We start from the raw sequence: 27,558 nt of genomic DNA on the forward strand, positions 1-27,558 counted from the left end.
ACATCCCCTGAAGAAGATTTGCCGTCCTCTGCGTCCAGGCAAATGGAAACATCCCAGAATGAGCAATAGTCAGTTCGAGACGCCGTGTTGCGCCGCGCTCCGTCGGTCCACATCCGAAGCGGCGTCGTTTCTCACGCTCGATTCCGACGAAGCGTCGTAAGTGTTGGACACGACGTCGCCGATTTGTGTTGACGGGGTTCCGTGACCATCAAAAGTCAATTCGTCAAGATGGAGACTTGGAGCCAGTGCAGCAGTTTGGGCTTGTTTATGAGACTCTTGCAGTAAAAAATACTTTCGCGCGTACATTTAGTCGAGGTTTATTTGCGGTATTGGACTTCTGATGTTAGCGAGCGAAACGTAGCGTAGCCTAGCCTCGCACAGCCACGCACGCACGCACCAACTAGCCCGAGCGATAAGTGAGGAAACGCATCACTGCCGCTACAGCGCTGGTGGCCACGCCCCTTTCACGGGCGCCCATTGAGGAGACAAAAGGTGTTAAACATGTGTCATCTTTATTTCCCCACATCATGTCCAAGTTGTGATAGGACGTTCTTATCGCTAATCATCCATTTTCATCAGCAGCTCACGACCCGGGCGGCTGCGGCCCGGAGCCAAGAGTCGACGGTTCCAATCCGACCGTCCGCTGTGGAAGTCTCCTCGGGCGAGACGCCGAACCCTAAATTGCTGCCGCCCGTCAGTGTATGCGTGTGGGCGTGGAATGGGTGAGCATCGGGGAAGCGCTTTGGGCACCGTAAGGCGGCGATAAAAGCATCGGGCCCGTTGCATGATGGGACAGCGTGATGTGTACTTCTCTTGTGAATGAAAAGATAACATAACATAAAAAGATGACATTCCACAAGCTAAAGAAAAAGCCACAGTCACACGCATTAGTTAAGTGTTTTGTAATACTCAGCGTGGCCACCGGAGGCACTATATGAAGCCTACTTGACCCGTCGCACAGTCAGAATGACGCAGAGAGCATTCTATGGTCGTTTCACGGCAAAGCTTCCTGGAAAGCGTGTCGCTCGCTCGCTCGCTCGCCCACGTGCCATCGAGAACCTTCAGAATCGCCGTCTTATGTCGTCCCTCAGTAGCAGCGTGATAAGAGGTCCCCGAAATGACGGGCTGTAAAACGCCCAGTGTGATTGGCGCCGCAAGAATTTGGGAAATCCAATGACGGCTTCCAGAGAAATTGAAAGTTTTGTTGTGTGGGAAAGGTTTTGTGTGCTAGAAACTGCAGAAAATCTGGCCCCAAAAACGTGAAACAGTACAAATGCATTCTTTCTCAACATATCTGCTCGACCCTTTCCATTGGTCTGCGACTCGGCGAAGCCCTTCTTCGATTGGTTGAGAAATTTGAGTGTAAAATATCCACTGATGTCAAACTTGCCCTAAATACGCCAATGGAAGAGCAGGAGAATCGGTCAGTTCACGTTTTTCCCCCCACAAAGATGGCGGCCTGTTGTCACGTTGCTACTTCAAGTGTCAAGTCGTCATTTTGTCTCGGTCGAGTCGGCTCCGTGACGCGGTCGAACGTCGATCTTACGGAAGACCTCCGCGCGCGGATGGACGGGGAGTTCAAAAGAACTTTAATCGTCATCGGGCACGGTAACGTCGAGTCAGACATTTGCTTCGAAATGGATGAAACCCATTTGAAGAGAAATGCTGAAAACCGGCAAAGGCTGAGAACAACGCGGTACTGAACTGCGGCGATATCGCGCTAAACCGTTAAATCAGTTCCGTTTTCCTGATATTTTGTGCGCAGCCGGCGACGCACTCGAACTGGCGCACGAGTGACGTTCACCAATTCATGTCGTATTTTATCTCGACACCAAACGTATCAAACGAACAACAATCGAGTCCGCGGGTCTCACGTCAAGTCCCGAGCGTCTTTTCGTTTTTGTGGCGGACTCATCTCATTTCTGCAATTGCAACGTCCCCGACAACTTTATGTTTCGAGTGAGATTCAGTTTTGATGTTATTCAGTTAACCTACCACGCATGTTTTTGGGATGTGGGAGGAAACCGGAGTACCAGGAGAAAACCCACCCAGGCACGGGGAGAAGATGTAAACGGCACACAGGCGGGGCCGGGATTTGAACCCCGGTCCTCAGAGGCAGATGTGCTAACCAGTCGTCCACCGTGCCGCCGGCAAGAAAACAGAAAGACTACAATTATGCCGGTGCCTTGTGCTGCACGCGGCCGTAGAATTACGACACGGGGACTCGAACTAACCTTTCACGCGTAGAAATATTTTTGGTGGCACAAACTTTGGCGTTGACAAAATAAAAAAGGAACCCTCATAAAAACGATTGAGAAAGTTATTACTTAATTTCAATGTCCATGGTGGGAACGCCTATGGTGGGAACGTTGCCCCCACCGACATGGCCACCACGTATCCACGTCGGTGAGCCGGCCCGATACGGCAGCGCTGACGTCTTCGTATATCGGATTGATTTGGCGGCATGAGAACGACTTCCGGGTTGATTTCAATGTTCCGAGGAGCGAGGAACTACGAACGTTGCCATTAAGAAACTTGAGATGAGCCAAGTGAGTCCAGTACAGGTCGCAGCAAGTCCAGTTCCCATCTACAGTCTTTCGCATGCTAACTAGCATGTGGTTGATGTATTGCATTTGGCTAATAAACAACGACCTCTGGTGACAGCAAAGTGTCTGCAGCTTATCAAACAGCAGTGTGTGTGTGTGTGTGTGTGTGTGTGTGCGTGTGCGTGCGCGTGCACGTGCGTGTGTGTGTGTGTGTTTGTACAGCAGTCATAGTCCCTCCAGGCTCCATCACCTGTTGGACCTCAGTGCTTGCTGTTGTGTGGCCGTTGCCCCTCGTCATGTTCCCCCTGCACGCACACACGCACACCCAGGTCACTTTATTAGGGACACGTCGGTCTGGTGATGACATCCTCGCGGCGGGACCAGGTGTCACTCACTCAGGTGACGAGAAGGCGGGCGCAGAACGCCAGCAGAACGATGGCGGGTGCGGCCGAGAGCCCGCCGGATCTCGACCCGGCAGCCGCCGGGTTCTGGTGGGTCTGCGGAGGGGGCGCCGCTTCCGACTGTGCTTCTTGACACTTCACACTACATGTACACACACACACACACGTACACACACACGTTATGGGAATCCCACAGCATCCTTGTCAGGTGACGTCACGGTTTAGGTTCTATTTTGAGTTCAAATGTTTGCGTTGAGGGCACGGTGACGGACTGGTTAGCGCATCTGCCTCACAGTTCTGAGGACCGGCGTTCAAATCCCGGCCCCGCCTGTGTGGAGTTTGCGTGTTCTCCCCGTGCCCGCGTGGCTTTTCTCTGGGTACTCACGTTTCCTCCCACATCCCAAACACATGCGTGCTAGGTTAATTGAAGACTCTAAATTGCCCGTAGGTGTGAATGGTTGTTTGTTTACGTGTGCCCTGCGATTGGTGTACCCCGCCTCCTGCCCGAGGATAGCTGGCATAGGCTCCGGCGCGCCCGCGACCCGCGTGAGGAGAAGCGGAACGGAACATGAATGAATGTTTGCGTTGAGGTGCCAAAAATGTCTGAATATTCCGTGACACCCGCGAGCTGTTGTTGGCACGTTCCCACGGCAACATGTCACATGTTGTAATGTTTGTGTTGGCCAGTGGAGGGCAGTGTGCAACACAAACCGTGTGATTTTGCTCAGCCCTCATATATAACCCTCGTGAAGGACTGCCCCTCCCCCAACACGAAATAGTCCCAGATGTATTACGGTTACGGCACCTAAATCTCGGGAACTCGTCTGTCTTCTGCCCAGCAGCTGTTCGTGACGCGTTCAAGAGTAGCTCGGAAATATGTGTGATGACGTGAAAAAACCTTTACACAGCCAGCTGCGCCCCTCACGCTCGGGGCCGTGTGACCGAGCCATGTGCGCAAACTCACAGCTGTTTGCGCAGGAAGTCCTGGTCAGCCTCACAGGCGCGGGTCTGAGTCTGCGCGGCGGCGGCACGATTGTCGGCGGCCGCCTTCAGGCTGGAGCAAGCCGCCGCCACGTGGCCGCTCTGAGTCAAGTTGTGCTGCAGCGCCTCCACGTGGCCTGGACGCGAACAAAACGTTACCGCGACGGCGAGCCGTTATGCGTTCCTGTCAGCCAGCTTACCTTCTTGACGCTTCAGCTGATTGGTCAAGTTGAGCTGAGTCTGCCGCATGAGCTCCGCCTCCTCCTGCAGCGTGCTGATGTTGGCCATAAGGACCGCCTACACACACACACACGCACACAGTCAACACTTCCGGTATGTCTCGCTTGTCGCGGGGGGTGACATTCCTGACCACCCCACAAATGACGAAATCTACCAAGTGGAGTGCAAGTATTGATTGTAATATTTATCTATATTTTAAAGCTCAATGCCTGTACTGTAACACCATCATACAATACATGCACTTGAGGTGCTGGTGTTATTTTTGTCCACTTGAGGTCGCCATCCTCACATTCTACACTGTAGTATCTGTGACGTTGAATGTGTGCGTGCCTTTAAAGGGCGGGGCTCTTGCGCAAATGAGGACGTACGGTGTTAACTGGCTTTAGCGTTAGCCTCTTTGCGCACAGAGCGACGGCGTCACTCGAGGCCATCGGCAAAGAAAGATTTTCCTGAACTTTGTTGCCGTTTGTTCGATAAAACGATTGAAAGAACACCAGTGACTGTTTCCGTCCTGCCTCTATCCAAACCACCTGTTATGGATTGTAATTGCTTCTAACTAGTAATGGTAGGCTATATTCAATTAGCTCACGATGTTGACTTCACCTCAGACGTGCAGCTGTGCAACTTAAGCCAGTTGGACTTCAGCTTCTCTTATCAAGTGTGACACGATCTCAAACTTCGGACTTTCTCCGTCTTTGACGGACTCTCGCCTCCCGGGTGCCGCTTATTGCTCGGAGATTCTGCGGTAACAACCCGTGTGGTAAAAATAATGACCACAAAATCCCGCAATACGGCAAATATTCAGCGATATAAGTACAATGAAAACAATCTGCAGTTCAGTGAACACGCAAAAAGTGAACAGCGATATTGCGAAACAGTTCAGCACTGAGCTACGTTGTCTCTTTCACAGTATGGTGTGGTTCCGATCCGCTGGACTCGACGGGTGCTGGATTGTGTGGATCTTGAAGGGGCGGTTCTGGTTTTGTTTGCTACTTGACTGACAGCGGACTCCTGCTCCTTCTGGCCTGGTCTGAATCCGTCCGGGCTGGCCTCGAGCAAAAGCAGATGGAAAAGTTTCCATTTTTAGAAGCGGCTGTTACTCAGTTACCGTGACAACGGGATCCTTATCGAGAAACAACAACAAGACGTCCGCCGATCCCGTGGTCCGCCGGAGCTAACGCTATCTTAGCGCGAGAACACGAGCCTGCCAAGATGAACATTCCCGGTGCATTGTGGGAGGTGGCCAAGCAACGAGGCAGCTACTGGAATAGGAAGGAAAGGGAGGCATGGCAGGAAGGGGGGGCGGGCGGGGGAGCTTGGGAGGGCGGGTGGGCGGTTGGGGGTGAGTCACCATGCGTGTGCGTGTGTGTGTGTGTGTGGCACAAACAGTCACTTATTCCAAGCAACATGTTGAAGGCTGGAAAAGTTGTATCGCTCTTTAGTTTATTCACTGAGGGTGGGTTGGGGGGGGGGGGCATATAAAATTAGCAGACGTCCTCATTGGACGTTAGCATGAAGCCAGCGGAGACTACGCGGTTGCTTTCAATATAATATACAACGTGTAATCCGGTATATGCGCAACCTACTTCTGCGTTCCTTCAAATGGGTCCCAAGCACTTCCTCCCGGCTCGGGTGGATGGCGAAAGCGACCGTTTGAAGGTGCCCGTAGGACCTTTAAATGTGTTTTTTGGAGGGGTGGCATCAAACAGCCTCTTTTGGAACAATTGTCGATTGTCTAGCAAACGGCCGCTCGTTGTCAAGCGAGTCGAGTTCACCGCCACTCGTTTGCGCTCGGCGAGTCAAAGCAAAAACCGCAAAAGTCGCGAGCGGCTCGAGGGCTTTCTTGGGTGTTCGTGTTGGCTCGCTTGGCAGTCGCTCTCAATAAACAGCCGCAAAATAGTCGGAGTGCTCAGTGTTCCGCCGTGTGGCGAAACTATTAGTAGACTGGTACGCTTTTATTTTGAAGGCCTGACTTTTGACAGGACGCGTGACGCCAAGGACGCCCCGACTTGTTGCCGAGCAGACCGGGAGGCTTGTTAATAAGAGCGGAGCTTTCTTCCCGAGATGGACTTTGTGGCGCTCGCTAGCTGGCGTGGGCTCAGAAAATGTTTTGCATGCAAAGCTCTAGTTTTTAGACTGGACGCCTACTCGACTTGTAGATGTGACGGGAGTTCAAAGGTCAAGTGGGGGCGGTCAACGTTTGTTCATTGATTTCTTATCTTGCCAACATCCGGTCCTGGGGGGTAACTAATTACATGCGACGTGTAATTACAAAGTGTTTGTCATTGTCGTCCATTCCATTACTGGGAGAAAATGCGTCGTTAAATTTGAGCTGCTTTTGGAATTTGACTGCAATGGTTGCCATTTCAGTCACATTTAAAAAATGTTTTTTCATGTCCGTCGCTCCTTGTAAAGCAGACGCTCGTGATTGGTCGCGTGCCATTCTGCCGTAGACCTCCAAGCGCCACCTTGTGTTGCAATCTGGTAGTTTGTCTGCGATTTGGAAAAAAGATTCGACTCGTGGGTGCACTGTTGAAGACGTGAAGGAACATTTTGACTTTTTAACACTTTCGGCTTTATAATTTGGGACTTTTGTATGGAACAGTCGCTTACCTGGTTGTCACATGAAGCCTTATTGTCGAAATTTGTCATTAGGTCAACACGGTGTCATGTTTTCCACATGCTGTACACGTATAACGCGACAAACACATTTTTTTAATGTTGTGTTTACTTTTCATGATGTTTTGTGATCAGTTTTCTATTTGTGTAAAGAACAAATACTTGTTTGATTCCAAAATAACGATGTATGTTTTTTTTCGAGGAAACATTGTTGATGCATGCATTCAAAATTGGAAAAAAAAGTCAAATAGTTATTACTTTGAGTTCGTTACACAACTTAAAACATGGAGGCGGAGACTCATCGCAACACATTCCGGCAGCTGTCGACAAAACCAAGGTGAACAGCGCACGTACACACAAATGCACGCACGCACACACGCCTAACTCTGAAGTGTGGAAAGAATTCCCAGCGCTCGACTTTTTTCCACATTTTGTCACGTTGCGGCCTCGTTCCAAAATGGACGCGTGATGAAATTCATTCGTCTACACACACGGCCACCGTGACAACGTGGAAATATTTTGTATTTGTTTTCTCCAATTTATTGCTAATAAAAGACTACGGAATTCCACGCGCATCCGTCACGGACGGGACGGCGCCGATGTCCGTTGAGAAACTCTGCGAGCCTCAAACGAGGGCGCCGGCCGCTGAGCTGGCGGCTTTTAGCGAACTCGTTGTTCGCTGCCACTCCCGGCTGAAGTTCACTCGAAAACTGAACAGAAAGAAACTTCTGCTTTCTTAACGCTAATGCAAATTCGGATCGACGTTGCGCTGCGCTAACCCTTTGGGGCACAGACTGAACACAGACGCTGCAGCGACACAAGTAGACAGACAATATAAGTTACAGTCCTGTCTTCTTTATCTTCTGCGTTGAATGACTAATATCAGCGTCGCACAGATGAGCTGAGAAAGAGTCGAGATGTCTGAGGCAACAGTCTATCCGTCCGTCTGTCTTGTCCACACGTGGGGACGTCGTAGGTCCCGAGGGGCACGGCGGAAGCCGGCGACCCGCCTGGCCGAAGAGAAGGCGCGGCCGGCTTCAAAAGCGCTCCAGCCGGGAAGCGACGAGCTAAAGCTCGGAATTTTTCATTCATTTCTATCCAAAAAGGGGTTTTTGGGATGTCACTGCGTCAAATTTGGAGGGAAAGAAGGAATGCGCTTTCCACAACGTGCAAACCGGAAAGCAGCCACGCACACGTAAGACACACACAGTACAAAAAGACCCGTTTGGAAAGCCACGGGAAGCAACGTAACAGGGAGCCAACGGGAAAGTCCCACAAGTACCGCGGGGGCCGTGCCCGTACCTGGTGCGCGCGGCACTCGTCGAGGCTCCGGTTGGCGCGGTGCAGGCGCTGCGCCATGGCGGCCATCGCGGCCTCCTGGCTCTCGAGGCGCTCGCGGGCGACCCCGAGCCGCTCCTCCAGCTCGTCCCTGTCTTGGGCCCACAGCGCCTCGGCGCCCAGGATCTTCTCGCGGCTCTCCCGCAGGTCCTGGCGGCACCGGGCCGAACTCTTCAGGTCCGGAGACGTGGACCACACCACGATGACCACCAGAGAGATGACGGACCACAGGGCCAGCAGAACCAGCGCCGCCTTGGTCCCGCCGCCCATCTTGCCCGTCTCGGACTCGGCCGCCACCGTCATGACGCGCGTGCACTCGCAACCTCGAGTGTGGCGCTGGAGCGGGCTCCCCTCCCCTCCCTTCTCCTCCCCTCCCTTTTCCTTTCCTCTCCTCCCAGTCCACACCCTTCTTCCCTTCCTCCCTTCCTCCCCACCTCCTTTCCTTCCGTCCTCGTTTGTGCCTGAGCGCACGTGTAAAACTTTGCATGTGGGAGAGAAGAAGAGATCCTCAGTGCGGACACCCCGAGCGGCCACTAGTGCTCCTTCGCCTCCTTTCGGGCCCTATTTACTCTGCAAAAAGGTCAATGTGGCCTCGTCGATCGATTTCTGATCTCCGGTGAAAACATCTGACTGGACTTGTTTCCACAAAAAAAAACTTCTTTGAAGAATTGTCCAATCAAGTCCATTCATTCGCGTTTTGGTTTCGAGTGCGGCTGGGAGGCAAAGCCGGAAGAATCTTCAAATACAAACAAGAGCGACAGAAATGTCTAAATCGGGGCTCGGCAACACGAGAGCTACGAATGACCTCGAATATGTTATCATTGCATTATTGCGAATAATTCACGACGGTGATTTAAATATGTGCAGGCGCCGCAAAGGCGGCCCCGACGGCCGCCGTTTTGTTTGCTTTATTTCTCACAATCATTAGGAAGCCGACGAGCATCCAAATACGACAAATGCGCTTACGTTCGCACCGTTCCGAGCAAATCCCAACGTCCCGTCGCCGGTGAGCTTTTTTGCCCCCAAACGGGCCCCGCGGGCTCCTCGTGTGGTCTTCGGGCGGGCACCGGGTTGGTGAGGTGAACCCTGACCCCTGACCTAAATGCCACACGAACAAATTCCCCGCAAAAAAAGAGGTTGAAAATTACAAAGAAAAAAACTCCAAATCTTACGAAGAATATTTGTCTTCTTTCTATCCATCCATCCATCCATTTTCTATACCAGCACAAGAATTCTCTCTCAAGTACTCACCAATACCAATGAAACTTGCATTTTTCATAGATCAAATTTAAATTCGGAACAAAGAGCTTTCTTTCTTCCTGACGCACATGACAATTAGTCGATGTGTCAAACCGCCGCAGTGTAGCGCCAACTACCGGAGGAGAGGACTCACTCCGCGTCCGATTTCTTGCCTTAAGTATCGGTGGCTGGTATCGGCCGCCTTCGCGTGTCCTCGATACCTCGAAACAAGTTCCGGTATGCGCCCGACACCGATACTTGGTACCGATACTCGCCCATCCCTGGAAAAACGGAATCGTAATACCGTTGAAATTGCAATGGCTTGTGTTCCGAAATTCCCGATTGCTAACGCGATAATAATAATCGCGAAATGTGGATATTTTCCAAATGAAATTATTTGCACCGAAACAATGGGAGAATTTTGGAATCGTCATTATTGATTGCTTATTAAGCCACGAAAATGCTGGTCCGGCCCACTCGAGATCCGGCAGGGCTGAACGTGGCCCCTCCACTCAAATGTCTTTGACAGCCGAGATCTACAGACTCTACGTCTAACTGGGCTACATCTACTTTGTACATTTACATCTGTCTGCTGTCGTCCGACATTAGGCTGGGCTTCAGGTTGGAGTCGACTTTTCGCGTGCGTGCGTGCGAACCAGCTGACCTGAGCAGGGAGTGAAAATATTTGGCAGCAGCTTGACGTTCCTGCCTTGGAGGCAACTCGGAAAAAATGATTACACTTTTTTTTTTTTTTTTTTCCTTTAAACTTTCGCCTGCTGGCAACAACAACGTTCCTGTTACCACGGTGACGATGACACATGAATACAATGCTGCTCCTTTGAGTCTTCTGGATTTTCAGCAAGTTTCACCATAAAAGCTCATTTAACATTATCTGTCTTACAAGTGGAAAAATGAGTGTTTTAAAATAAGCAAAACACTCGTTTAACCCCTCGAGTCTCACTGAATTGAGTTGGTACGACAATTTGATTTGTCACAAATCAAATAAGGTCCATTTCTATCTATCGATATTTCAAAGAAGAAGAAAGGTGAGACCTCTCCTGGTTTTCGTGATGTCTCTCTGGCGCCCCCTGGAGGCTGTAAGGCATCACCGCATCTTTCACCTCACCGGACTCGCCAACATCCGCATTCAGGTCACATTACCTTGGACCTTTGAGAAAGATCATCGATCATCACTGACCACCATTGATCATTATCGATCATCATTGGTATTTTAGATTGTTGTTAGGCTTATGTGAAGGCCGCCCTCTACTGGACAGTACGAGAACGACACCATCAAACAACTTTCAAGGCCCCTGCATTTTACGCATACCCCTGGCAAATGTGCACTCAAAGTTACTATTATTCAACCAGCAAGTTTTTTTTTTTTCTGGTATGGAAATAACACAGGCATCTCCCAGAAGATAATAAGACGATGTACAAGAGTCGTCATTGTGGAAAACGTTATATATATCAGCTTTTACATACGTTTGAACAAAAAGTGGCATGTCTAAAATGATTCATACCCTTCTGGAAAAATCCATAGAAAAACCTTTATTGACTATTATAGCAATGAATCCTGACATATGGGGTCCCTCAGGGGTCAGTTCTTCGACACTGTCTAAAACAAGTAAATAACTGGATGAACCAAAACTCCCTCCAATTAGACCACAACCAAACCGACGTAATTGTTTTTAGCAGTAAAGAAAAGAGGTTTGCTGTTAGTAAATCCCTGGAGTCACTCTCATTAAAAACCAAAGCCCAAGTCCGAAACCTCGGTGTTCCGATTTGACTTTCAGCATTCATATCGAATCAGTCACTAAAACAGCCTTCGAGCAGCTGAAGAACATATCCAGAGTGAAGGCTTGCACGTGCCAAGCAGACCAGGAGAAGCTCAACCATGCGTTTATCTCAAGTAGACTTGACTATTGCAATGATCTTCTGACTGGACTCTCTCAAAAGAGCACGAAACAGCAGGAGCTCATTTAGAACGCTGCAGTTCGGGTTCTGACCAGAACAAAGGGGTCAGAACATATTACGCCAATTCTAAGGTCTCTAGCTTCAGAATAGACTTGAAAGTTCTGCTACTGGTCTATAAATCATTCAATGGTTTAAGATCCTGAATATATGAAAGAAATGTTCATGGACTATAAACCCAGTAGGGCGCTGAGATCTACAGACTCAGGCAGAGTCCAAAGCAGCATTTAGCTGCTACGCTGCACGCAAATGGAATAAGTAAGTCAAGTCAGCAGCAAATGTCAGTGTTTTTAAGTCCAGGTTAAAAACTCCTCTTTTTTCTTATGCTTATGAGCAAGTAACAGTAAGTAACAATAAGTAACAGTACCTCTGTCACGATAAGTACTATATCGACTTATCGTTCGATAAATCAAAAGGACACGATCATTTTTCCGGACTCGATAAATTGTCATTGTTGCGGTGAGTAAGTTGGACGGCTGCGCCATTAGCCGCTAGCGGGCTCGTGGATGGCCCGCGGAGCGATCCGCTCTTGCCGGCGTTGGCTCCGTCCGATACTCCGCGGCCTTGCTCCTCGTGCAGCGTGTAGATTCACACAACAGAGACACTTAAGGGAAACGTAACCGTTTGTTGCGTTCGCAAGCTAACAAGCTAACGAGCGAAGGAGCTAAACAGCTCGCTCCACCGCGGCAAAGTCGTTTCAAATGGCAGTTCTTTATTCTTTCTTTCGGAGCCGGAGGGATCCATATCACAACAATTTCATAGAGGAACAAGGAAATGATAATAAGAACAACAATAAGAAATAATAAGGGCAGGCCTTATTTGTAATGATTTCAGAGGCATTCCAAAAACAACTATCGTTTACCGTGATCGTGTTTGGGACAATGTATCGTCTTCAGATTTTTTGGGACTGTGACAGGCCCACTTATGATTGAGTATTTTTTTAAGCGGTCATTTTGTCTTTATTTTGAAACCCTTTTCATCGTCTCCACTGATATTTTTGCCCGTTAATCTTTTGCGACGAGCTCCGTCGCTTGCAGGTCGGAGGCTCTCCTCGCCATTAGCCAAGATCGATCTTCAGCCCCCCCCCCCCCTGCAGATTCCCAATTGGATTCATGTCGTGCTCTTTTTCCATGGTGATTAGGTTCCCTGGTCCGTTGGCTGAAAAACCGCCCCGAAGCATGAGGTTGCCACCACCAAGCGTGACCGCGGGGATGGTGTTCTTACAGTGGAAGGCGTCCCCGTTTTTTGGGCCACATAGAGGATACATCACTGTGGCCATGAAACAGCAAACCAGAAATCTTCTGGTTTGCTGTTTCTGGAGAAGTGACATGTTCCTCCTCGGTCAGTGCAGAATCATGAAGCAACGAGCCGAGAGGGAAGACGGACAAAGTCCAAAGTTCGGGATCATTTCACAGTTATTAAGAGAAGCTAAAGTGCACCGTAAACATCGTTACCTAATGGAATATAACTACATACCACCGCTAGTTAAAACCGTGTCGTAAACATAACCGGTGGTTTGGATAGAGGCAGGACCGAAACAGCCGCTGGTGCTTGCAATCGCTTTATCGAACAAACGCTAACAACGTACAGTCACCACGAGCACATTTTTAGCCGACCCCCCGACAGGCTCAAGTGACGCTTGTCACTTTGGACGCAAAGTGGCTAATGCTAATGTTAGCTTTCAGCTGACCAATTCTACAGTCGCCCACTTCCACGTCACTCAACAAGCCAGGCCCGCCTTTTAACGGAACGCACACCTTCAAACATCACACGTACTGCAGTGGAGAACGTGAGGAAGGCGACCCCAAGTGGACAAAAATAATACCTGCACCTCCATACCTGCTCAAAACCAGGCTGTCACAATGGAATAGTTTTAGAACCCATTATTCTAGCGATCATTCCATCCATTAATCAAATTATCGGATAAGAATCTATTTTGCATGAATGTTGATTGCAAGAAACATTTTTTCCGATTACTGTTCATTAAGAGATCTTTGTTGTCTAATTTGCTATTGTTTAATGACAAAACAAAAGCAAATCAATAAGAATTGCACCATGTGACACGAGAAGGAGTGATTTTGTACTCGCAACCTTTTTCAAAGCGAAAATGTCTTCTTGTCTACGGATTCATTCGAACAAAGGGCTACTAGTTCAAAGGGCTACTAGTTCGATAACCACTTCTGAGCTTCAACTACATATCAATTTCACATTATTCAGACTACGGCAGCAAATATTTCTTTGTTATGGCTAAAACTATGACTTTTTCCAGAAATTGGTTGTGATTCATTTCCTGGTTTGGTCCCTAACAGCCGAGAGACAATGTTGATCATTGTTTTCCAAAGTCAAAGCAGACGTTTGCAAGTGTCTTATCTTGACATTGACTGTTTTTTTTCTGTCTTTGTGTCTCCAAAGCGTTCTCTGCTTTGTCTGTCGTCGTACTGGAGTGGCTCCAACTACCCGAGACAAATTCCTCGTGTGTTTTTTTGGACATAATTGGCAAATAAAGATGATTCTGATTCTGATTCTGATTGAAAAGACACAAAGATAATCAGTCTGCGTTCATGGACGACTCGAGAAATCGGAAAGTATTTACTGTTGAGAGGCAATTTGAAAACAACACGGTCTCTAAAGAATTTGTCAATTCTCTAGTTGTCAATTAATTGATTAATTGGGACACCTCTAATGGCCGCCCACTGCCACACAAATAAAACACGTCAAAAACACGTGGAGCGATGAAACTTTAATGAGGTCCGATGATGATGATGTCACTTCCTGTCTGCATCATGTGAAAACACAACAAACACAAGAACACTATTTACACAAAGCCCCGCCCATCCGAATGTAAAAAGGAAGTTGTCGACGTGATTGGTGAGACTCCGCCCCCTCAAGAGTCCCGATCGAGCGTCTACGCTGTGTTAGCGTAGCTTAGCATTACAGGCAAGCAAAGCTAAAGCAACGAATGAACGTGTTTGATGAAATGACAAAGGCGGAACAGGAAGTGATGCACCCCGACTTGGTCTGTGGGAGGGAAGTGTGTTATTGGTTTTATTTTGAAATGATGAATTTGAATGAATTCAGTATTGCTCAAATGTGGATTTCCTGTTTACGTCGTGTTGGAGCATTCCCGTTGCCCAGCAACAGCCAGGAAATCTTCCCAGAACTGGAAAGGACGTTGACGCTGAGCTAATTCATAATTCATATTTAATGTCATAATTTTGAGAAAATATTACCATGTTAAGAAAATAGAATAGCCTAAATAAACAAAAGAAAAATACGAGAGCTTGTGGTTATCGGGATTACCCCCCACCCTGTAGGCTACTTTCTGAGCAATGGCCACAATTGTAAAATATCTGTACTGTTTGGGTTTGTTTGGGGAACAGCATCCATCCATTTTCTACACCGCTTCTCCTCACGAGGGTCACGGGTATGCCGGAGCCTATCCCAGCTATCTTTAGGCGAGAGGCGGGTGACACCCTGAACTGGTCGCCAGCCAATCGCAGGTCAGAGAGAAACAAACAACCATTCAGACTCACATTCACACCTACAGGCAATTTAGAGTCTTCAAACAACCTAGCACGCCTGTTTTTGGGATGTGGGAGGAAACCGGAGTGCCTGGGGAAAACCCACGCAGGCACCGGCAGAACATGCAAACTCCACACAGGCGAGGCCGGATTGGAATCCGCAACCTCGTGCTAACCGGTCGGCCACCGTCTGGGAAACAGCAACAGGTCTAAAATGCAGGCACAAATCCTGTCGCCAGCTAAGATAGCGCACCCAATGGCCATGTTAGTTCGTGCCTTCAGGTAGCTATCACGAGGCCTAAACTTCGCCAGCAATCAGATATTACAAACATGGAATGGCGATGTCAACTTAACTCACGAACTAAGGACGAACAGTCTGGGCAAAATATTTAGGCTATACGGGACCTCTTGAGGAAAACTAACACACTTTATGTTCGTCGCTTTCTAAATCTGCGCAACGTGAGTCCAACATAGTCACCGATCTTTCTCTTGACCGGGAGGTGACGAGCCACGGAGGACCCCGAAGGCTCGGGTCCTCCGTGGCTGCCCCATCGTCGGCCTAAAAATCCAAACAACACGAGACTTTCGCACATTTTGAACGTCTGACTGACCGCCCGCTCACATTTTCGTCGGGTCAACGTCTGGTCGTGATCTAGTGACCAAAGAGCCTCGTTTGGCTCGTCGCCGTCGACAACAAAAGCATTTTGTCATCGTCGATGAAAACAACACTGTCTCGAAGGCGACACAAACAAACAAACAAACAAACGAGCATAAAAGGTTGTTATCGAGGCTCCTTGTTAACGCACTGCCTTGCTAACTGCTAATGCTAATGTGTTAGTCTTCCAAACAAGAACACAAAAATCTTTCAGGCAAAAAAATCTTTTGTTAAAAAAGTCATCTTATCATGACTTCAAAAACAAAGAATGTAAACAGATTGACAACTTGACGACATTTCAGACATGAGCTTATTAGCTCGCATGCTAGTGCAGTGTTTCTATGTTTCATGCACTTGTCAGTAAAAGTCACTTGTGAGTATTTGTCAACATTTACAGGAAGATTTTGTTATTGTTTGTCAACATTTACAAGCTAACAACCTTCCACACAAGCTCACCTTGCCAACCGTTAGCACATTAGCACGTTAGCGTCTCTGCACACTGGGAGCTCACTGGCAGTGGGCGGACTCAGCGGCAGGCTCCGCCCCCGCCGCGAAGCCGTTGCTCAGGCTGTCTGGACTCGGGGGCGTGGTCGGCGCGGGCGTGGCCTGACCCCTGGCGGCGGGTCGGCCCAACGAGCAGCTCTTTTTGGGCGGCCTGGGCGGGGCCACCGTCGATTTGCCCTGGCGCTGGGCGTCGGCCCGCAACGGTGGCCTGGTCGGGGCAGCGGGAGGAGCATCCGATTTTGGAGAAGGGGCGGGGCTACTTTGTTTTTCCGAGGACGCGGCCTCCTTGTCTTTGGGGGCGGGGTCGGCTGTCTCGGGGGGCGGGTCCTGCTGCACGCTGCTCTGTCGCGACGTTCCCGACGTGGGAATCTCGCAGCTGTCGGTGCGACGGCGAGACGACTCGTGCATCCGACTGGTCGCCACCACCGCCTTCATGGCTGCCTGTCGTGGCGCGGACACATGAAGGTCACGTTAGGTCTCGTCTGGGTCACGTCACGCCACATGTCACTTGTCAGAGGAGGTCACCTGACAGGTCTCGTGACGTGACGGTCACGTGACATCATGTCACATGATGCAATATGTCACGTGAGATTACATGCCGCATGTCGCAATATGGTGTCATCATGTCATGTGATGGTCACCTGATGCCACGTCATGTGACATGAGTCCTGTGACATCAAACCACGTCACGTGAAGTCGTTTGTCACGTGACATCACACCACATCACCGACGTCACATGCCGCGCGTCACGGTACGATGTCACACGATTTCCAGCGTGGCTCACCTTGAGTTTGCGTCTGGCGTTAAACTCTTGTAGCTTCCTGTGCGCCGTGTCCATGTGTGAGAAGCGCACCGCCTTGCCCAGCACCCACGGGTGCTGCAGGGCCTGGCACACGCTCAGACGCTTACCCGGGTCCAACACGATCAGCTTGCTCACCTGAGACACGCACGCACGCACACAGCACGTTTGCTGCCCTCCTTCTCTTACGCTTGGATCAGGTTAACACTGGCTTCATGATGGATGGATGGGTGGGTGGACAGCTGGATGCATGGATGGACGGACAGATGGCTGGATGGACGGCTGGATGGACGGACGGATGGATGGATGCTGGATGGCTGGCCGGATGTTGGATGGATGGATGGATGGATGGACGAACAGGTGGATGCATGGATGGACGGACAGATGGCTGGATGGACGGCTGGATGGACGGACGGATGGATGGATGCTGGATGGCTGGCCGGATGTTGGATGGATGGATGGATGGATGGACGAACAGGTGGATGCATGGATGGACGGACAGATGGCTGGATGGACGGCTGGATGGACGGACGGATGGATGGATGCTGGATGGCTGGCCGGATGTTGGATGGATGGATGGATGGACGAACAGGTGGATGCATGGATGGACGGACGGACGGACGGCTGGATGGATGGACAGTTGGAGGGATGGATGACGGACTGTTAGATGGATGCATGGATGGACGGAAGGACGACTGGCTGGATGGATGGATGCTGGGTGGACGGTTGGATGGATGGACAGTTGGACGGCTGGATGGATGGACAGACGGATGGATGGACAGACGGTTAGATGGATGGATGATGGATGGATGGACAGACGGATGGATGGATGGACGGACGGACGACTGGCTGGATGGATGGATGGACAGATGGAGGGATGGATGGACGGACGGTTAGATGGATGCATGGATGGACGGAAAGACGGCTGGCTGGATGGATGGATGCTGGGTGGACGGCTGGATGGATGGACAGACGGATGGATGGCCGGACGGCCGGACGGATGCACGCCACGGGCGGCGGTCACCAACCAAGTCCTTGGCGTTGAGCGAGACGTCATCCCACCAGGGGGAGACAAACTCGTAGTCGCAGTTGAGGATGCGCGTGTACATGTACTGATCCCCCCGAGCGTCGAAGAAGGGCTCGAACCCGCACAGCCTGCAACGAGCCGCTACACGTCACTGCCCGATTGCGCTGTGCGTGTGCGCGCGCGTGCGAACTCACAGGATGTAGAGGATGACGCCGACCGACCACATGTCCACTTCCGGTCCGTAAGCGTTCCCCCGAAGAATCTCAGGAGCTCCGAACACAAACAAACAAACGTCACGTGAAGGCACCGCAACTCCATGTACTCGTATTACTACTGCAGCTGCTCCTCCATCTGCTCGACATTCTACTTCATACTCAGATTCAACTCCTTCATACTACTACGACAAGTACTCTCTCTTCCCCATCGTACTGTAGAGTGCCGTGAAGAAGTAGAAGAAGCCCCCCTTCTCAAATTCTTCTGGTTTGGCATCGTTTCCCCACTTGAATGTTTAAGATCATCAAACAAATGCGAATATCAGACAAATATGACATAAGTGAACATAAAATGCTGTTTTGAAATGGTGATTTCATTGATTAAGGAACAAAAACGATTCAAAGTTACCTGGCCCCGTGTGAAAAAGTACGGGCCCCCTCAACCTAAGAACTGCTTGGGCCATCCTCAGCAGCAACAACTGAAATCAAGCATTTTCTTTGGCTGGCAATAACTCTTTCACATCTCTGTGGAGAGATTTTGGCGGAATTGTTTGAATTCAGCAAAAATGGAGGCTTTTCCAGCATGAACGGCCTTTTTAAGGTCATGCCGCTGCATTTCAATCGGATTCAAGTGTGGATTTTGAGTAGGCCACTCCAAAACTTTCATTTTGTTTGTTTAAGCCATTCAGAAGTTGACTTGTGTTGACTGGTGTGTTTTGCATCGTTATCCCGCTTCAGCTGAAGGTCACAAACTGATGTCTGAACATTCCCCTTCAGGATTTTCTGTTAAAGAGCAAAATTCATGGTTCCATCAATCACAGCAAGTTGTCCAGGTCCTGAAGTAGGAAAGCAGTCCAAGACCATCACGCTACCACCAGGTTTGACTGTTGGTATGATGGTTGGTATGATTTTCTGAAATGCTCTGCTACATTTACTTTCATCTCGTCAGTGCATATAACATTCTCCCAAAAGTCTTGGGAATCATTTAGATGTTTTTTGGTTTTTTTTGTGCAAAAGTAAGACAAGCCTTTGTTCTTTTTGGTCAGCAGTAGTTTTGGCCTTGGAACTCTTCTATGGATATCATTTTTGCCCAGTCTCTTCCTTATTGTTGTGTCATGAACCTGCAGTTCTTTCCAAGTTGTCCTGAGTTCCCTTGTGGCCTCCCGGATGAGTCCTTGCTGTTCTCTCGGGGTAATCTTTGGAGGCCGGCCACTCCTGGGAAGGTTCACCACTCTTCCATGTTTCCTCCATGTGAGGACAATGGCTCTCCCTACGGTTCGCTGGAATCCGAAAGCTTTCCCAATGGCTTTTGCGACCCTTTCCAGACTGATAGATGTCAAGCGCTTTATTTCTCGACTGTTTCTGAAATTTCTTTAGATCGTGACATTATGTTGCAGCTTTTTTTCGATCTTTTGTCCGACAGGTTCTGTTTCGTGATTTCTTGATTGAAGAGGTGTGGAGGTAATCAGGCTTGGGTGTCATCAGTGAAAATTAACCCAAAATTGTGATTAGCCACAATTCATTATTTCATGATTTAACAAGGGGGGTATTTACTTTTGCACACGGGGTTCTATTTCCTTCATAAATGAAATCACCGTTTAAAAACAGCATTTTAAGTTCACTTGTCTCCGCTGCCCAATTGCTGCGGGCGCGGGCGTGTCCGCTGAACGCACTGAAACACGCCCGCTCCGGTATCCAGCAAGTCACACTTCTACCGCTTGGAAAAATGGACCGGGCGAGAAAGAACGAATTCTTTCCGTTTTATGTATGATCTGAGTCTGAACGCGCTTTTATTTTGAAAAATGACCGGATTCTCGGTCACTTGAGCACCAAAATGTAACCGGTCTCCCTAAGATGAGGGACTGAGTACGAAACAAACGTCTTTAGAAACTTTCTTTTCGACACACAATACCAGGAGTCCGACTTGAAATATGGCTTTCACACACACGTAATATGCGGAGAACGGCTCTCTAACGAGGCAATGAAGCCTTCAAAACCGCTTCGCCACATGGAGACCAAGCACCCTGGATTGACGGAAAAGGAGTACTTTGAAAGAGATAAATTAGTGAGGGCCACCACATCAGTGAATGCAAACGCGCTGACGGCATCGTACGTGTTGCCAAGGCTAAAAAGCCCTTCGCCGTTGGTGAACAATTGATCTTCGCCCTCCACGAAAGACATTTGCCGTGACGTTCTCAGAGAGGCGGCCGTTAAAAAGGAAGCACAGGCGCCTCTGTCGGCGAGCGGCGTAACTCGGCGCATCGAGGAAATAGCCCAAGATATGGAGACACGATTGTCGGGGAGGATTAATACAGCACCGTGGTACGCCCTGCAGGTTGACCAATCTATAGATGTCGACAACGAGGGACTGTTACTTGACTTGCACTTTTCCCGACACCGATCCTGTATTATTTCAAATCGCGATGTCATTCGTTTCCAATGTCGTGCAGCCCTCGTATGCACGTACAGCATGTGAGCGCGGTCTGCGCGGCGCGCCACGTAGCATGTGCGCTGACTCACCACAGTAACCTGGCGTCCCGCACACCGTTTTCATGGTCACCTGATCATCGATTATTTTGGAAAGACCAAAGTCAGCTGGAAAACACAGACACACACACTGTTGACATCGCATGTGTGTGCGTGTGGTTGCTACACCGAAGGTGCCACTCACCAATCTTGAGCGGCGCATCGAGCGAGAGGTCGGCGTAGAGTAAATTCTCGGGTTTCAGATCACGATGCACGACGCCGTTCTCGTGTAGATACTGACACACACGCACACACACACGCGCACACTGTTAGAACATGCTGACACACATTTTGAGCGCGTTAGTGCACCATCTTAACAAATCGAAAGCTGAATACCGTAACGCCATTGACTTATTGCGCATTCAGTGGATCGTGGATGTTTTTTGGGAAATGTCCGTGTAGTGCAGTTACTCAGCTGCACATCTCTGACACGGTTATGATTTTAAATGTCATAGTCAAGCGCTGGCTCTGTTGTTGTAATGCACAAGACACAGAAGTTACTTAGGATTACATCTGTGGTCACCAAGCCCTTTGAACGCCTCCTACTGGACCACCTCAAGAGCGTCACGGGTGCCCCGCTGGACCCCCTGCAGTTTGCCTACCGAGCAAACAGGTCCGCGGATGACGCAGTCAACATGGGACTTCCCTTCATCCTAGAACACCTCGACGGCGCGAAGACCTACACGAGGATCCTGTTTGTAGACTTCAGCTCTGCGTTCGACACCATCATCCCCAAACTCCTTTCCTCCGAGCTTCTCCAGCTCAGCGTCTCGCCTGCCATCTGCCAGTGGATTTACAGCTTTCTGACGGGCAGGATGCAGCAGGTGAGGCTGGGGGAGGCCACCTCATCTACACGCACCAACAGCACCGCGGTGCGCCCCAAGGATGTGTCCTCTCTCCGCTGCTCTTCTCTCTCTCTACACGAACGACTGCACCTCAGCGCACCCGACTGTCAAACTCCTGAAGTTTGACACCACTGTCATCGGCCTCATCAAAGACGGTGACGAGTCTGCGTATCGACAGGAAGCGGAGCGGCCGGAGCTGCGGCGCGGCCGACGCAACCTGGAGCTCAACGCGCTCAAGACTGTAGAGATGATCGTGGACTTCAGGAGGCATCCTTCGCCACAGCTGCCCCTCACGTTGTCCAGCTGCCTTGTGTCAACCGTCGAGACCTTCATGTTCCTGGGAAATTACAGTCTCTCAGGACCTGAAGTGGGCGATCAACATCAACTCCGTCCTCAAAAAGGCCCAGCAGAAGATGTAGTTCCTGCGGCTTCTGAGGAAGCACGGCCTGCAACGGGAGCTGTTGAGGCAGTTCTACACAGCGGTCATCGAATCAGTCCTGTGTTCTCCCATCGCAGTCTGGTTTGGTGCTGCTACAAAGACGGACAAACTCCGACTGCGACGGACAATCAAGACTGCTGAAAGGATTGTCGGTGCTTGAGAAGTATCTTCCCCATTTGCATTTGCGATTGTCACTGCTTCAGATTATTGCACTGCGAGTCACTTTAAACTGCTTTAATTTCTTGCGCCATTTGCACAATGGTCACTGTACCAGACTATTGTTCTATTATTTATTTCAATCTCTAAATTGCTAGAGCACTCTGCATCATTTGCACAAGCGTCAAAAAAATCTAAATCAAAATTGTATCGGCATTACCGCATCACCAGTAACCTTTCATTCTTCTCTCTGTACTGTGTTTTGATGTCTCAAAAGTAGGGTTGGGCATCGAGAATCGACTGGAACCAGGACTAACATTCCGGTTCTCCCGGAATTGTTAAAATAAAAAAATGTCGGTTCCCGGTTTCGATGCCTACAGTCCGCCGACCCCGAAGAAGAAAGTGGCGAAAAACAGCGGAGAAGAACGTGTCATGATCTGTGCCCCGCAGTACCTCCTTTGCACCTCGCCTCTCTCCCCCCAGCAATCGGCATCGCCTCGGCCGCGCACCCGTCTCCACGCAGCGCTCATCCCCGCCTGCATAGAATCCTGCCAGCTGCGGCCGGGAAGCCGTTGGCACACCGGCTGACTCTCGTACCTCCGGGTTTTTGTTGTTTGCGAGTAACTAGCCGACGCCCCGTGTTCTTCTTCGTCTCCGGTGCTCCTTCCGTGCCCCCGCCTCACTGCGTCGAACTTCAGTCAAGTCAAATTGGGCGAGCGAAACAATCAAATACGTCTATGCCAACATTGAGGCAGCTCAAAAGTTCAACGGCGGCTTGCACTTTTGCACTGATGGTTTTTAGCGTTCATTTTAGTCTTCAAACCAACGGAAGAGCCGATCACAGACAAAGAAAAACTTAACATTGAGCTAAAACCTCCCCAAGGGTCAAACTAGCAACTTTACATCGGAATGAATTGGGACAAAGTTCACATAAACCTTCCGGTGGCTAGGGAAGGGAATCCTTTTATAGCATTTAGTTCCATTCATGACTCTTTTTCTTGCCTTCTAGGTTTACTTTCGTTTTAAAAAATTCACCGGCGTCGTGCGAAGTTCCTTTTTGTGCCCAAATGCCGCGTACCCTTCAAAATAAAAAGGCGTCATGCTTAAAACAGGAAGTCACGTTACAACTTGCACATATCAACTATTTGACGTGATAAAACAGTCCCAAATAACTATTTCAACAATGCTATATTGAACTTTTCGATGAAACATGAACTATTGAATATTAAGTCAATTGGGTTAGTTCCACACACATTCCCAGCTTTGATATTGATGCTGGTTCGAAAGAACCCTGAGTCAAATGTTCATTTTAGTCTATGCTGGGGGCTGCTAAGAAAATGGGTGTTCATAATTTGGACACCCTTTATTTAAACCGAGCAGCCCCCTAAAAGAATCGGAACCGGAATCTAAACGAGGAACCGGAATCGGGCGCGGAATCGCTCAAATTCAAACGATGCCCAACCCTACTCCAAAGTATTTTCTGTCCAATGGCCGTCTGTTGTCGTACTGGAGCGGCTCCAACTTCCGTGTGTGTTTTTGGACATAAAAGATGATTCCGATCCTGATTCGGATTGACTGACTTCGAGAATGTTTCTCTTCAAAGCCTGATGCCCGACAACAAGCGTTTTGTTTCACCTCTTTTAAAAAGGAGCCGAAGATTTCGCAGTGATTGATTGATTTGATGGCGTGATGCATGTCAATAGTGCTAATCCCGACACGCACACACGGCGGAATCTAGGTCATGTTTAGTGTGTGTGTGTGTGTGTGTGTGTGCATGACTTTAATCCTGCGTGATGTTAATCTGTTGAGCAGCTGGATGTAAGATGGTGTTACATAACAACACTTGATGCCACAACTGCACGACAGCAACACGCACGTAACAACTACACAATAACAATAAGCACAGGAAAAGTACACAACAGCAAGGAGCATGCGCACACGACAACTCCACGACGACAACACGCAAACACCGTGGCTCACGTGAGCGGCTGGCAGCTTGTGGAGGACTCTCAAGTGGTTCGCCGAGTTTAGCGCAGACGCTCCCTGTTTTTTGGGGTTACCAAATCCTGATGCTAAATGTCGCTAACTCTTTTCGTAAGCGACAGCTGTCAAATGTTTTTAGAATCGAGTATTTTACCGCTCCTTTATGGGCGAAGGGATGGATTCGACATTACAGTCAAGGCTCGATTTTCGCACGGTTACGTTCCAACTCTCACAATAATGAAATTGCAAAGTAGCCACCAATTATTGATTAGATTCTGTTAGAAACATTGATAAGCTTCACGTGCAAGTCAATGCCGTTATGGGAGGTGCAGGTATTTTATTTGCGCACTTGAGGTCGCCATCCACACACACGACACAAGCACGTCTACTTAGCACGGCCTGCTCGAGTGACCCGAACGACGGACCGTGGAGATGTTTCCCGCCTTAAGCATTGGCAGCGTTCCTCACACTGACTGACGGTCGTGGCAATGTAGTCAGTGAAAAGCATTTTGGAAACCCAGAATTCATTGTGCTGATGTTTTTAACCACAGTACTGTAGTTGTAGAAATATCAAGCTAGATGTTGCTCTTTACTTGCTTTTGTTCCTATTCGTCGAGTTCGTAAAACTCTTGACTGTGAGCCTTTCTGGCCCTTTTCTTTGTATCCTCAAGCAATTTGGTGACTTACCAAATGTGCATGTACGAGTTGAGATTACTCATTAAGGTTTCCTTTTCTGCGAAGAAAAAGAGGCCTGTTGAACCTTCTGCGAGTCACTGCTGCCACATTTAAGTCCTTTAGCCAATAAAGCTAACTGTATCAGAGACGTGCAGGCAAGTGCACTACGCTAACCTATAGACGTAATCCGCGATGCGCTGAATCCGCAAAAAGTGAGCGGCGAAGGACGACTCCATCGAATAACAATCCCACATGTGAGAGCTGCAGGCATTATTTCTGTCCTCTTGGGGTCGCCATCCTCACGTTTTTCACGATATCTGTGACTTTGAGTGTGTCTGGCTCTAAAAGTGGTCTAGCCTGGTGACTGACGTGTGTGTCAACGAACGAAAGTCGAGTTGGTCGGTCTTGCATGTCGCCAGTTGCCCGTGTACGAATGCGCTTATTATTACGTGTTCATTGTGTTGACGAAAGCCATTGAAAGTGCGCCGGTGGCTGTGTCCATCCTTGACCACTTGGGGGAGCTAGCGGCATGAGGCTACCTGAAATGAGCTAACGATATAGCGCTCACGGTCCTCCGCTTCTGCCTCGTCGTCGACACGTCGCATTCGATCTCGCAAACTTTGAACCTTTGACATCGTTTACAGGCTCCTTCCTCATCGCTCGCCGCCGTTGCGCCAACTTATCTCAACGGGCTATTATGTAGCTATTTTGCTTGGTCTTTTTTTGTGATTGAATTATTCGGCTTATTCGACGTCTTACCGCCACGGCTTCCAGGATCTGTTTGATGACGTGGGCGGCGTCTCTCTCGCTGTAGTAGCCGCGCTCCACGATCCTGAAACACAGCGCCGGTCACGTGACGTGACACGTCACGCTACGCGTCGCAAGAAAGGTCACGCGGTGACGACACCTGTCAAAGAGCTCTCCTCCCGTCACCAGCTCCAGAATAAGCGCGATGTCCGTGTCCGTCTCGAAGATCTCCTTCAGCTGGATCTGAGGAGCAGACAGGAAGTGGGCGCTGCTCGGCCACGGCGGCGGTAAGAAGTGACATCATCGCACTTACGATGTTCGGGTGCGAAAGACGCAACAGGACGCCGATCTCCGTACGGACGATCTTCTTGTCGATCTGCGGCCCGAGAAAACAAACAAACTTACGAAAGTCACGCTAGTTAGCCCGGGGCTAGGCTAGCTCGTGAGGCTGATGTGACGGTGCGAGGTGATGACGTCATCATCGTGGCAACCCTGACCGTTTTCTTGAGAACTTTGACGGCGTAAGACTTCTTCTTCTCTTTCTCTTCACAGCGATACACCACAGACGTCGCGCCTCTGAAAACACATAACACCCTGCTAGCACAGTGTGTGTGTGCGTGTGTGTGTTTGTGGGTGCGCCAGATGGGGGAAACAGATCATGTACATGCAGGTCTGCCTGGTCTCCATGGCAACAGCACACCTGCTAACAGGCTTAGCGTCAACGGCGTGCCAACACATTTGAGACATCGTGCTTTTGTTTCCAGGGAGTGTTTGTGCCGCTCAAAACAAAATAAATACATAAAAAAGATTTTGTTTTGCTGCGTGTCGCTTAGGTGACTACATTACCCATGATGCTCTGCTGCTTCATCCAGGTGGACTCCTGGCCATCGTCATGACAACAACGCGACATGACGCTGTCACGTTGTTCTTTCCCCATTTTTGTCGATGTCAACTTTAAACACGTGACTAATTTCTCAGTCATTTCTTTTTGGGTTTGTTTTTTGTTTTTTTGGAGGGTGGGGGAATATTTTCTTAATTGTTTTTTTTCAGTTTTTCTGAATAATTTTTCTACAGTTTTTTAAATTGTGTTTTTTTCTGAAAAAAAACTCAAATGAAAACAAAATATTTCAAAAAGCAGAGGAAAAATTACTCTGAACAACAACAAAAAAAAGGTATTCTTTCAAGTGATAATAAAAATAATATTTTTACACATCAGGACACTGCCTGATGTGTAACAATGTTGTTAATGTTGATGTTGTTTGTGAAGACGTGAACACGATATCTGAGAACTCCGAGCCTCCCTGAACGCCCCGCCGCCATGAAAATACTTGATTTTGCCGTGCGCGTGTGCGCGTGCGTATGTCCGGACCGACCTGCCCAATTCGGAGCCGAGCGTGTAGAACTCCTCCACGGTGCCGTCCCTGCGCGAGCCGTCCACCCAGAAGTCCGCCGTCTCCGAACCGGGCCGGGACGTCGGCATCTTGAGCGCAGGCAGCGTGTTCCGAGTCCAGATGGGGCAGAACCAGAACCAGATTAGAGGGATGGAGAGGCGGGCGGGGTTGCTGTTAATCCCGCCTCAAAACGCACAACCGACACGGACCTGTTTTCTTTCTTTCTTTTTTTTTTTTTTTATTTCTTTTTTTATTTTTTTTTTATTTTTTTACTCCACACCGATACCAGAACTCGGAACCTGCTCAGCTTCCATCGGGCCTACAACGGGTCGGACGCCGGCTCCGTTCGGGCCATCGTCCTCGTCGCGGCAGACCTGCCTCCGCACCGGTGTCCGTTTTTCGGTGGTGGTGATGGTGGTTCCTCCGGACACAAGCGCGGACGGTCCAAATGGCGCAGCCGTGTTCTTCGGACGGGGTCCGGTGCGCTGTGTGTGATGTAGCGGCGGCTGCTGCTGCTGCTGCGGCGGCGGCGATAATCTCCCCACCCCGCCCCCGGCAGCACTCGGGCCAATCCAAACCTCGCCAATGGACGCTCGAGCTGTCACTCACAGCTGAGCCCACAAAACGCTCACTTCCGCCTCTTGGCGAACTCCTTCCGGTTCCCATTTGTCTCGCTTGAGAGCTCGTTCTTGTTTTCATTGAGTGTTCTTGTTGGATCGATTCCCAGTCGAGAGGCGGTT

General features: G+C 49.5%; 2 protein-coding genes across 2 annotated transcripts; both read right to left on the bottom strand.

Annotated features, from left to right (window-relative positions):
* Positions 1–493: 493 nt before the first annotated feature.
* Positions 494–8,476, bottom strand: si:ch211-1a19.3 (uncharacterized). Its single transcript, XM_061779415.1, has 5 exons — positions 8,090–8,476; positions 4,129–4,225; positions 3,912–4,065; positions 2,942–3,089; positions 494–2,851 (listed from the first exon to the last, which is right to left on the bottom strand). The coding sequence occupies exons 1-4, from the start codon at positions 8,426–8,428 to the stop codon at positions 2,942–2,944; spliced, it is 738 nt and encodes a 245-aa protein (XP_061635399.1). The 5' UTR covers positions 8,429–8,476; the 3' UTR covers positions 494–2,851.
* Positions 8,477–14,063: 5,587 nt separating this feature from the next.
* On the bottom strand, positions 14,064–26,936 carry si:ch73-60h1.1 (calcium/calmodulin-dependent protein kinase type IV). Its single transcript, XM_061780780.1, has 11 exons — positions 26,801–26,936; positions 25,925–26,003; positions 25,741–25,803; positions 25,588–25,670; positions 25,440–25,512; positions 20,728–20,818; positions 20,577–20,651; positions 18,039–18,114; positions 17,846–17,972; positions 16,803–16,955; positions 14,064–16,459 (listed from the first exon to the last, which is right to left on the bottom strand). The coding sequence occupies exons 1-11, from the start codon at positions 26,905–26,907 to the stop codon at positions 16,022–16,024; spliced, it is 1,365 nt and encodes a 454-aa protein (XP_061636764.1). The 5' UTR covers positions 26,908–26,936; the 3' UTR covers positions 14,064–16,021.
* Positions 26,937–27,558: the final 622 nt, after the last annotated feature.

This window comes from Phyllopteryx taeniolatus, chromosome 7 (genome assembly GCF_024500385.1).
Source record: "Phyllopteryx taeniolatus isolate TA_2022b chromosome 7, UOR_Ptae_1.2, whole genome shotgun sequence".
Lineage (NCBI taxonomy): Eukaryota > Metazoa > Chordata > Actinopteri > Syngnathiformes > Syngnathidae > Phyllopteryx > Phyllopteryx taeniolatus.